The following is a 13,473-nucleotide window of genomic DNA, read 5'->3' as shown; positions in this document are numbered from 1 at the left end:
AGTTACCGTCATTCAGAACAGGGTGACCATGTGTTTTAAAAACACATGGTCAGTACAGGGAGCTATGGAATGGAATAAGTTGAAAACAGAAGTCAAATCTTCTGAGACACTTGTCTCTTTTAAAAGAAATTATTTAAAACAATATTGGGCAGAATTTTAATTTTTTCTTGCTTTTCCTGTTAAATGTGGCAGTTGTTATATGTGGTTATTTGTATTTTCACTCTTGAAAATTGTTTTTGTGGTTGTGTATATATTTGTTGTAATGTCAAGGGCCCTGGGGGAGATAAACTCTCTCTAGAGTTTACCAGGCTACCCTCATTAAATAAAGCCAAATAAAATAAAAAAAAATAAAATAAAATCTGGAATACAAAAAGAAAGTGTCGAAGACAATTTCCAATGAATTGGCTTCAGTTAGTTCAGAATGGATCAAGATTAGGTTTGTTAAATAATAGTCACATGAATGATATCACTGTCCATCATTGCCGAGTCATTGATCATTTTGACCATGTTTCATGTGACAAAATCCATAAGAGGCCCTGGTATCCTCATGTATTTGCAAAATTTGTATTCAGTATCCTAATTAATGTTAGTTTGCTGTCAGGCTATTTTTACACTTCAGTTTACTGTTGAACTCATCACAAGTAATATTCCTTTATTCCAATGACAAGAAAATGCACTAGAAAAAGATGACATTTGGTCTGTGCAATCTTTCAAATTAATTTCCAAAACTCTGTTTTCATAAAACTATGATATCAATAGTATTTGAGAGATATTCTGAAAATGTATCTTTATGAATCCAAACTGAAGTTTTACATATTTTTCTGGTATTAAATAAATGGTGTATTTTTTCCCTAAAATCAACACAGGCGTTGCAGAAAGGTTTGGGTGAAAAACTACAGGAGCTGGATGAACTGGTTATTAACCTCTCTTACGAGCCGAGCAGCAAAGCTGATGTGATACAGGCCCAGGCAGAGTTATTGGGTGCTCGCATGGATGGACTCAAGGATGAACTTAGCGACAACGAGGAAACTCTACAAGCCATGAGAAACAGAGAGAAGATAGCCAGGGAGTACCAGGATGATGTACAAAAACTCCAAAATTGGTTGAGTACGCCTGGCTCTGTCCCCTTTATCTCTGTCACACCTGAACCAAGTCCTGAAATACTAAGACAACAAGAGCTCAACAGACAGGTATGTAACACTCATCCTTTGCTTTTAAGGTATCAAAGATGTTTTATTGTTCAAGGACTTTATCATATCTAGATATTTCTGAGACTCTCTGTATGGAGTTATATTGAACTTAATTCACTTTTATATTAGCTGATTACTGTTTGTGTCATCAAATAATTTGACCGCAAGTATCATCCATCCTAGATTATAATTATTTATAGCAGATCTGTTATAATGAGAGTTAAACTGGATTCATGCTTTACAACTTCAGAAACGGCAGTCTTTTTTAGAATACATGCAATATAGCAAAAATTGTTTACAGTAATTCACATAGAGAAGTAAATCATACCAACAAAAGTCGCATCTGTGGTGGTAACTTTTACTGAAAAAAGCCAGAGTGACGTAGCCAGAGCTTTAACCTCACAAGCAAGAGAGTTAGGATTTATGAACTGACTACATGTGGCACCTAGTTACCTGGTGAAGACATCACAGTCAAAACCACTCAGCTAAAATAAAAGTTGACATAATTGTACTCATAAAAGCACCGAGAAGTTAGGGAAATTGATACAGGCACTAAAGTTTAGTAAAACTCTTTGATTCCCAAGGGAAAGTTGGACCTGTGTAAACAGAAATTATACTTGAACAGTTTGATGATAAAGATAACTGGATAAAAAAGTCATCTGTTTTTTTAGCCTGCTCTAGATGCAATTGACAAGAATATTAACCACAAGACTTTTCTTGCACTTGCCAAGTTCAGATTGGCATTCTGGTAAAACTACCACTGAAAAGCTTTCAGATTGAGCTGCTAATCAAAGTACCATTTAAAAGAGTTAGACACAAACAAGTTTTTGTCAATGACACGACAGTAGCATGACAACTATGTCAGTCTTACAGACAGCCGTCCACCATAAAGATACCGTCCTCTATCAAGTCAACTGTAACGGTCAGTCAAGTGATTCCGACATTCTGTAAAGTTGAAAAAGTCATCGCTTTAAAAATCCAGCATACTTTCAACCTGGCTACAAGCTGACTAGACATTTTCAAAACAGTTCACGTCATAACATCATTAGAATGAGGGAAGTGATACAGCACACATCATCAAAACCTACCTGATGTGAAATCATGATGTCAGACAAACAGTGTCTTCATTAAGTATGCTGTTTACCTTCCTAGGCTCAGTTACTGTGACAGGGGTAATGCTTACAAAGGTTAACAAAGGATCATGATATCCGCTTGGGTAAATTTCTTTTGTCTAGACTTAGGGTTTTTGTAGAAAGGCTGAAGTTTATTTCCTGTGATATAAATCCAGGAACAGGTGTTGCGTATCGCCATTTTCTTAATCTGTCTGGAATATAGGGAAGCAGAAGATCATGATTAATGAACAAGATTAAACTGAGACTGCTGTGAACAGACAAATAAGTATCTTAAATACTTAGTTCATGGGTTCAGTCTGTTGAAAACAATAAATGGTAAATAAGTTCATTTGTGTAGAGATTTGTGTTATCCATATTATGGTCATAGGAATTCATCTGTTAGGAAATACTTGTATATGTACTTAAAACAGTGTCTACCCTGTACATTAGCTCACTTCTTTTCTGTGAGTTCATCAGTGTGTCTGTATAGAGAGCATGTTTACAGAGTGCCGGAGAGTTCATGAATTGAAATAGTGTAGTTGTCACATTCAACACTGTTTGCAAAGGACCACTTATTTAACCTTGGATATTAACACTGTTTCTTCTGTCATAGAGTGACAGCAACTGTGAAATTTATTCCTCTCATTCCAGCATTGTTCTTGGAACAGACAAAGATTCCCGCGCATTTACGCTCTGCTTACCTCATCTGAGGTTTTCCATTGTGAGTTCTGTGACTCAAATGATGAAAAAGTTATTGATTTTTGAAGAAGCCCCTCTAGGAATCTTTGAAAATTGCTATCATCAATGTACCCAGTATGGATTTGTCATGCTGGGAAGCAAACAGTTGCGAAATTGACACCAGTGATGGCAAAACAGAAAATGCAGGCTGTTCAACAACACTGTTCAGAACAGTCAGGTTTTTCATTTTAAACAGGTTTACCTGTGTGTCATTGTGAATTACAAGCTTTTCTGTCTACAGGGTTTCCCAGGATACAAGCACCATGCTGAGAAGAAAGTTAATCAAATCGTCAATATAATGCATCATACCAGTTTTAGTGTAATTTTTGTGGTTTGTTATGACGCACGCTCTCTTGGGATAACTGCAATATGTATTGTCTACATTTTAACAGTTGAAATTTATAGGAAATGAATGCTCAAAAAATCCATGAAGATTGGGCTGTTTAAAGTGTAGATGAATTCTTTTGCTTTTGTCAGGGGTGGTTTTATTTGTTGTATTGATTAACTGCAAGTGAGAATAGACAAGATAACTGGTGTGATATTGGTGTATATTGTCTAGTTTCATCTTATGCAAAACCCTCAATAAAAACAAGAAAATCCCATGAAATTCCTGAAATAAACATTCTTTTGTTCACATAAGCAGATTATTGGATTTTTTGGAGGATCAGATTTGAATTGATCACAGTTGCACTTTCTTTTTTGTATTCTTCTGATTCAGGAAATTTTAAAGATCCTCATGTCTCCGTCTCTTTCATGTAATCATTAATAACTTGAGCCTAGGACTTTGGTTTAGTTGTAGTCTCGTCTTGCTTTGACCTCCAAGAGTCAATCTCATCTTGCTCTAGGTTTTTTCTGAAAACATCAGATGGGGAATCCTATTTTCCTGTCTGTACTAATATCAGACAATATTTCTGTGTATTAGCATCAACAAGATTGTAAGCCCAGGTTTTCAAAGTCTTGCATAATGTGTAATTACAACCATAGAAACTACGTCAAGTATTTAACCAAAGTTTCAAAGTCAATTTTTGTTGCCTTTAAAATATATAACGAAGACCACTTTTTTAGCAATCCAGACAATTTTTTCAGATTTTTCTAAAATTTTGATAAAAAAAGTGTAGCCAATTAAAAATTATGCCCATTTTGGTCCAAAATTATCAAAACTATTACAGAAGAAAAATCTTGAAAATTGGTAAAATGATGCTCTAAAATTTAGGTTGGAAATATTACAGCACACTCAAACAAAGAGTTAATGCTAAAGTGAGCGCTATTTATAATTATGGTATGAAGAGCTCAAAAATGTAACATGTTTTGCATTCTGAAAGATTTGGTTATAAAAAATAAAAGATCACTGGAAAAAGATCTCAAATATCAAGTTCAAAGTAATAAAAAGACAAAAAACTTCATTGTTTGTCAATTCTGTGTAATGAGAGAAAACCAGTAATATTGTTTGGTATTAAATTGGAAAGATCCCAAAAGAATGATTTATAGAGCATTCCAGCACAGCAACCCTGCTGGCCAACAGAACATACAGGAAAAATGAGGAAATATTTTCTGGGATCTACCGTAAAGTACATGATAATGAGAAAATGATCTGCTTTAATAAACTGCATACCGCAGTCCAAAGAACAGCTAGGATAGATTTAGCAATAATAACATATAAATTAACACGGTTTTTGTTCATCATGAATTAAAAAAAGTGACTTTTACCCTTCTAAATATTATTCTCTGACTTTATATTTTTATAAAAAAATTCAGAGTCTTCCTCAAAGGCTATGACTCATTTATGACGTTTATTAAAAGAAACTTACATTGTCTCTTTGTTATTCATTTATTTTGAAAGTTGATGTCACAATTGCATTTCACCTAGTTGACACTAACAAAAGTTCTGTTTGTCTGGTGTTTTGATAACTGAGCTAGGGGGGTCAAAGTCTATTCACACGTGCTGTAAATGTGTAACAAAAGGCAAATCAGTCAGCCAATGGGCATTAGCGGTATTGTGACCCTCATCTGCATATATTTCAATAGTGAGTGACTGGTTGGCAGTGATCCAGTGTGGCTGAAGCAAAGCTGTTCCTGCTATATAGTGTACAGCATATAGGATACATACACAGCACATGTAGGATCTGTCCACACACTTTTCCCTATCACCCCTTCTGTGTCTTTGCCGCTCGCTGCTGTACCCTGCGGAGGTAGATGCGCTTCTGATCTGATGAAAAAGGAGGAATTTCCGATTTTGTTTACGAGAAATCGCCATATATCTTGCTGTTAACCTTCTCTCAATGGATATAAGCATGTGTGCACATTGTTTGAGATATTGAGTATGTCTACTCCGTACTACATCTATGGCTTGCACTGTAAGGAGGATCGTAACCATATCAGCAATTTGAGCTGTCGCCGCAGTAGATGATGATGGCTTATATCTCACCCAAGCGTAGGAAGTTGTTCCACAATGAAAGAGTAAGCACTGAATTTGTAACCGTCTTTCCGTTTTTTTTCAAACAAATATTAATAGCATACCTGAGTTGCAAGGCTGTTTTTATACTACGTGACTTAATAGATATATGTGTGTGTGTGTGTGCATCTGTGGCTAACTGCCTGGAATAAGACTTTTGACTTGTTATCTGGATAGCATGTATAGCTTGTTGTTTTAATGTGGCCAATGCTTTGGAGACATATTTTATCCATGGAGTCATATTCATCTCTTGGGTGATGCGCTTATAGGGAATTTTTCGATATTTGTATATGTTGGCAATTAATCCGGTATATACTTTTCACTGAGGTATTTGTTTACATTGCAAAGTAACCAGTTATTACCTGAAGTATGTTATTGCAAGGTTCTTTCCCAGGGCAAAGGGTAACATCGACTGCTTTATGATTTGATCATTGTATTTCTTGAAAGGAACGAAGTAGATGCATTTGTGATTGTATAACATTTGAAGATGAACCATTGAAGGATTATTGAGACTTTGTAAATTGCTTTTGTTCTCAGTGCCGTTAACTTTGATCTCCATGTGGCAAATACCAACAACCACTTATGACATAGTTTTCTTTATTGATTTGTGAAAAGCAAATGACTACCCCAGTAACTGTAAAACACAACTTGCTCATTCATTCTCAAGCTTTCATTATGATTTTAGTATTTACTACTCTGTGGAACATAGTCAGGACAAGTTTGCATTGAATTGTTCTTCTTTCAATGTAAGGACTCTCGGTGTAGTTGACTATATCTATTGTTAAAAAATAGCTACTAGATATTATTTTTTTCCAGTAGTAAACATCGTTAGGTTTACATGGTTGGCATTTTCCTTTGTTTTTATGGAAGCTGGATGGTTGTTGAATTGGCAGATGGCTGGTGAAGTGACTATGTAAAAGTCAATAGTGAGATATTGTGGCCAGTACTTTGTGTGTCAGTGTTTGTGTATTTTCAAACACTGATGCAGGCAAAATACACAAAGATTATAGAGATTATTGGGCAACGTTTATCAAACACAGACAAACAGGCAAACAGCATATATGATATATTGTCTTCATCAAATCTCATTTTTCTCAATCCTAAAAAAAAAATCAGGGAAAATCAAGCATGGAATTGCAAGTTCATTTTAGCTGATCAAAGCTTTTGTTTAACATGATTTGTCTTAAATTAACTGCCAGTTTCACACAGTGCTGTTATCCACCCACCAGGGGACAAACTTATCACATATAATTTCCTGACAAATATGTATTTATCAGTGGGTGTATTTCCAGCAAACATTTCCATCATCACCTGGCAATTAATGCAAAGAAGCTGAATGCATGACATGTGTTATGTAACCATCAGAGAATGTTTCCAAAGATGAAAGATGAGGAGTATTGGATCAACTAATCCGGTTAGAATCGAGACAATGGACCATATTTGCATCTGATGAACTTTCATTGTGCAAAAATCAAAATACAAGTCTCTGGCAACACCTCGGTCAGAATTCAGTGTTCAGAAGTCAGCTACAAACAACTCAATTTTGATTTCTGCAATGCCATTTAACCTGTTTGCACAGTGTCAATAGCTTCATAACCATATAAAAATTTGTGATGTGTCCACAAAACCTGGTGAATGTGTGATTAAAATCATCCAGTGACCGATCCTCCACTGTAGCTTCTCACGGTTTGTTAATGCCATCATCAAAAAAAAATTCTTCAGCTTTTATAAACCCAATAAAAACTCAGCCAGGCATTGTGACATTTTGCTTTGAATCGGCAATGTATATTTATCGTGCAACAATAAGATTGCACAACAAAAAGGGATTACTTTTTGTAGCTGTATATTTTCATTGTGTTGTGTTTGATGAGGGCAAACATTGAAAACAAAGATGTCTGATTGTCAGGAGGGAAACACTTTGGTCATAGCCATGATCTGATTGTAGTTCAAATGTTTCACCATTTGAATTATGTCCCAAATTTTCCCTTCATTTTTAACTTTTGAAAGTTTTATTTCTACAGTGAAGGAAACCTACTTTTCAAATTCTGTTTTCAAGGTAGATCTCATTTTCAGGGGGAGTCTATTAAGTTCAGACGTGATTTACACATTGAAATTCCATAAAATGCTAAAAAATCACCATGGTAATATTGTTGAGTCTCCAGCAAAGGAACTCACATCTTGTTTATTGATTTGAAATGTTAAAAACACTTCATGCCCTGTCAAACATGCCATGTTTGTTTGCAACAGCTCTGGCAGTGTTCACCGTCGAAAATGGAAACTGCAAAATGTCAATATTCCAAAAGGCTTGATGATACTAAACCATGAACCGATTTCAAGTGACAACATACTCTTTTGTAATTTGCAAAGGAAAAACGCTCATCTCAACCTCATAATGAGCTAATCAGGTCACAAAAATACTGTGAATGTCATATCAGTTATAAGTGTATCATTTATTGGATATGTTCTAAAAATACTGCTTGCACAATATGGATGTCAACATGTACACAATGCTAGATGTCAGTGAAGCCGTACTTTGAATAAAGCTTGAATCATGCCATTTATGTCCCCCAGATCGATTTGACATTCATACATACTGGTAATATACAAAATAAACATCAGTTACTGTTAAATTTGATTTTCCGACCAGATAAGATCAAGAAATAAATGATCTTATTATCTTATGTCTCACACTATTTGGTGCACACCAGAGTGACACCCCCAATCAGTATTTGTTTACTACAGCTGAATAAAGCAGTTGTCACCCAGCGAGAAGGTCACCAAAAGATAATGGCTGACTTTTACATGGGTGTATAGAGTCTGTAAACAAAGAAATCATTGAGGAGGCCTGAAATATTGAGGACAGGACATTTTTGAAATGCAAAGCGTTCAAAAAGAAACCTTGTTTTGATGGTTCTTTTTATGAGCAGATGTGTCTTTTGTAAATGCCAGGTTGAAGTTCTCTGGAGACAGCACGGTTGTCAAAACACACCTTGGGGTGACCTGTTTTCGTTTTCAATAACAAAATGCACACAATTCAAAGAAATTTCCGTCGCTTATGGACTTTGATGTCATCAGAAAAGGCAAGGTTGGGTTTTTAAAACCAGAGGAGCAAGTATTGTATAATTTTTTTGATGAAATTACAGAGATATTATTGCAGAAATAATCTTTATTTGGTCATATCCAAATCACATGAGTGTTTTATTACTGACATGTAAGGACATCAATATAAAAGCATCAAAAGAAACATTTGTATTTTTACAATCATGGGAGAAAAAAAAAGCATGGCTACATAACTGCCCTCTCAACTTTTAATGTGCAATACTGATGTTTTTCCATCTCTGTGGCTGAAGTAATACAAATGCTGTTGAAAGGGAGTCCCATACAATCATTCCAAAATATTAAAAAGTTGTGAAAGGCAATCAGAATTCTTGAAGGGAGCTTTTTCAGATACCTAAAATGCTGGTGTCGTTGAAAAATTTTGAAAAATTAACTGGGTTGTTCACAATAATCAGTATGCATTCAAGCAGTGGGCAGCTTTTGAAAAGAAGGCATGCATGCCTGCATTCACGGTATAATGGTGCATGAACATTTTTTCCACACTTCAGTGCCACACTCTCTTTCTTTATGAGGTTACTGTAGGTAGCAAAAGGTGAGATCACTGACGAACATCTCCAGTGGAACAATTATCCCTTAACACAAGCAGAGCATGCCTATTTCAAAATTGTTTTGTGAGCCATGCTGAGAACCATGCATTTTGTCCTTCAAGTTTCAAACAGTTTCTTTCAGTTTATTTCTAAGATACTTGGTGAATGAATGAATGTTCTTTTGCTGAACAATCTGAGTACATGTGAAAGTCTAAAGATTGTGTCTCAATGATAACACATGTATCTCTGCCCCCATTCTTTACAACTTGATTTTGCTGTTCAGAAACACTGTCAGTAATATGGATTATACAAAACCCAATAATCAAATAAGACGTTAAAGGTAGTCCATGCTCTCAGTTCTTTTGGAATGGGCTGAGAAAACACTGCAGTCCCATTCATAGCATTCTAAGTATTTCAGACGTGTCTCTTCCCGCCCAATGTTACCTGAACATTAGCATTGATCAGTTCAATCAAAGGTGCCTTCTCACACACAAAATCAATGACCCAATAATCCATACACTGCAAACAAACAGCCCTCAGGCTCAACAGCGTTAATAATACATAAGGCCATGAAGGTAAAATAGAAGCAGTTCATTGTAGTCGGTAATTGGTGGATTACAACATCCTGAAAATAGACCCTATATAAACTGTCTGGTGATCTGAGTGTGATGTCAGTCACTCAATGCTGCTGTACTTCACTTGGAAATATAATGTTTGTCATTAACTGCCGTGGGTTTCCGTCAGCATATTCAACTTGATTGAGTTGGACAAAGCATTGCAGACACTCATTCCATTTAGTGAATAAACGCATGTACACGTTTTCAGAGCAATCTCTGTTTCCTGAGAATATCATACACTTCTTGTTCCAGAAAAATGGTTGAAAAGCAACTTCGTTATAACAACTGCAGGTGAAAATACCTGTGTTGAGCCACGTATATTCGCTGAAGTGTAATTCATTGTACCAATTAATGTTTTTTTCTCGCTGTTGGAAATGATGCCATTTGTCTTGAAATTGTGTTGAGCATAAATGGTAATTGTATCAAATGTAGTTCACCATATCCACAGCCTGATGGCCTATTTCAGAAACAAGTATTATTTTATTGAAACAACTACAAATTACTAAATTTAGAGATTGTTAAAAAAAAGGGAAATAGCACATCAAAAAAAGAGCAAACATGAAGTCATGTTTGATTTTCAACTGTAGCAGACTACTCTAATATCATTATGTATTCATGACATTTGGTAATGCACTTCATTCAATATTCAGATCAAGTCATGGTCAAAACTGATTAATATTCATCATTTTTGCCTTGTCCTCTTTGTGCCCATAGAAACTAGAAGAAGAGCTGTCTGCGCACCAAGCACTCCTCAGATCTGTGGCCATTAGGGGACAGAAGATCATCAGCCGTAAGCGAGACGGAGAGGACTCCGAAGGTGATTTGAAATCAGATTGGGAGGAGCTATCCAATCAGATCGCAGAAAGGAAACAGCAGCTAGAAGCTTCCCTTCAACAAAGCAGACCACAGGTATGTTATGTCTTCTCTTTATTCCCAGAAATATGATAGTCATAAATCTATCAATATTGTTTTAATATACAAAAACAGTATGCAGGGTTTTTCCTCCAGGTTATCAACAATGATTGCAGCTCATCATTGTCTCTCAGGTGGATATTCTGTATGTGCTTGGCTTCAGTGTTTTTTCTTACATGGATATTCCAGTACATGTCAAAACTAGTTCATTAGGATAGCCACCCACTGATTCTACACTTGCAATAAAAATACTGCCCTCGGATATTTTATGAAAATTCTGCAAATCAAACAACATTGTTGACATTTTAGAGTCTGTATCAGTTGGCTGCTGTGACAGGGCTAGTTTAATTTTAAAAAACCATCTGTCATTGTCATCTGCATTGCTTGGTGTATTATTCACAAAAGAGGGAAGATTATAATGAATTTATCATGGTGATCAAGGAGGGTGTTAATGTTGAGGAGCCGTATTTAGGGATGCTCTGCTAAAAGTACATGCCCTAACTTGGTCTAAATGTTTTCGTTAACAATAAATTACAAATCCAGTCCTGCACAAACAATGCGTTCTCATCTTATCGTCATACTGGTCACGTCAGAGGACAAAGTGCAGCCTCAATTTGTAACGGCTGTTTCTTGAAATACTAGTAAATGCTTCAGTAAATATTCACGTAATCATAATATGGGTCAGATAAGTAACATAAGAATAATTGTCATAATAGATTAATCAAATATTACAGATATTATCAACATAAATATTTTTTTACAGTTTTTTTTGGAAAGAAGTTCAATCATATGCGTTTATACTCATTCACAGCAAATTTTACTTTGATAGACATTGTAAGAATTGTAACAAATCTTGAACTGAAAACTGTACAATGCTGTAATGCCTCTTTCAAAATTGCAAATGAGTGTTCTATATATGGCTGTGACCTTGGGTGTCAGCCCTACATAAAATGTTAGATGCTCTTGTCATAGAAACTTGAATTCAAAAACAATCTATTTGCTGAAGATGAGACATCTGGCTTTCCCTTCTCCACATCAACCTCGGAATAAAGATACACCAACCCTTGTTCTTGTCTACGTGTCTTGCTACATGTCGTTTGTCTTGCCAAACACTTAGATATGCAGATCTGTGTAATAATGGTTAAACCATTAGATAGACATTAATAGCAACTCAGCAGTTTGAGGCCGTGTCTCAATATGGGTTCTACACAGGAGGCCAGCATTTTGAATTTTGATTAATTCTCATGGATCTACTAAAGCAAATATCTGAGAGATTATTTAAAATAGCTTCCTAGTTACAATGTACTCAATTAAAACACATTTTTTCAAGTTTGAATTTTATACACCACTTGAATTGTTTCAGAATATTGTGTATGTCATGTGCCGAGGCCATTGAGTGCATTTTTAATGAGATGAATTTTTCCACCATCCGCCCATCAATTAGAAGCCTTGTGATATGACGCTCCTTTCAATAATGAAATTGACAAATCAATATGAAATAATGGGCAAAATAAATCTGCTGCACCAAAATATTGAATCTGTATGCAGTGATTTTGTAAATGTGTTGGTTTGTGTAATGATGAAAGTGATACGCATTACAGTTAGACTCAGAAATTGCAATGCAGAGTTTGATAATGAGATGGAAGATGTAAAAATGAGCCAGCATTCATGGTTTATTACCATCAGTAGTATTATATTAGGGAAAAAAAATGTGTGTTTAGAAATGTCATTTACTGCATCTCGCCATGCTCATCTATGTAGGCAATTTTGACTTCATCTGCATGAATGCAAAATTTGAGATAATGTAACCTGATGAAGTTTAATTTTTGGGGGTTTTTTGCTTCAAGAACAAAATGTGGAAACAGTTAATGATTGATGAATGGTGAACTTAATGATGTGTTCTCAAAAATTATCATGTTTAGCCTGTCATTACAATCCTGATAAAATGAAATCAACAAATCTCCAGCAAACCGAAACTTGCAGTGTAAATTTGCTCATTTTTCAGGAGGTAATTAACATCAATCATTCACAAACTGTTTATGATGTTGCAGTTATATAGATGTAATTTTTTTATAAACTTGTGCAACCAAAGGATTCAAAGTCAAATGTTATAGGGATGTGATTATTGTTGTTCATAATGGGTGAAACAGGAAGTCACAGGATAACAATGATTTGGAATTGAATAATTTGTGAGATAAGAAGTATACTTGTCCTCATTTGTCACATCAAACATGTCAATTTTAAAGATAAACGATAACCTGTTATTGTTATGTACTTCACATACATGTACGTACTTCAAGTCAAGTCGTGTCTCATTACATCCATTTTAGTGCAGCAATTTTTCTGTTATAATAAAGGAATTGGATTAACAATGTCTAAAATAGGATGAAATGTTGTATGTTCTCATCACCTGCACACTTTTGCCAAATCTCTGGACTGAAAGGTAGTATGTCTTTGAAATATGCAAGCTCAATTTTCTATGCATTTTGGTAAAATATATTTTGTGTTTTCTCTTCCCTAGGAATTTCACTCAAGCACCCCCTTACACCAGTACAAAGCACACAGGCTATTGGTCTATGATATTCCAGATGACGATAGCAAAACTGAGGATCTATCCACGGTTTTATTGGGACTCAACCAGTGCTGGGAAAAACTACAATCTCAGGTAAGAGAGACGATAAATAACAACTGTCAAAGAGGAATTTGCAATTCCTTGTTTGTAGTCATTTCATGTTTGTGCAAGCTTAATAGGTTGTTTGTCAAGTACAGTTCAGTTGTTTACAAATAAAACTTTAAAAAATGTTCCGT

At 35.3% G+C, this 13,473-nt stretch overlaps 1 protein-coding gene across 25 annotated transcripts in view; it reads left to right on the top strand.

Moving 5' to 3' along the window:
* The window catches only part of LOC139150367 (nesprin-1-like), a 209,196-nt gene that overhangs the window by 155,040 nt on the left and 40,683 nt on the right, over positions 1-13,473 (top strand). For all 25 annotated transcript variants that reach the window (XM_070722691.1, XM_070722693.1, XM_070722704.1 and 22 more), the window contains 3 exons: positions 867-1,190; positions 10,468-10,662; positions 13,187-13,330. In XM_070722691.1, the coding sequence (XP_070578792.1) occupies positions 867-1,190; positions 10,468-10,662; positions 13,187-13,330 (663 nt within the window). The remainder of the gene's footprint in view (positions 1-866; positions 1,191-10,467; positions 10,663-13,186; positions 13,331-13,473) is intronic.

This window comes from Ptychodera flava, chromosome 14 (genome assembly GCF_041260155.1).
Source record: "Ptychodera flava strain L36383 chromosome 14, AS_Pfla_20210202, whole genome shotgun sequence".
Lineage (NCBI taxonomy): Eukaryota > Metazoa > Hemichordata > Enteropneusta > Ptychoderidae > Ptychodera > Ptychodera flava.
This window is presented reverse-complemented; position numbering and strand designations above follow the sequence as displayed.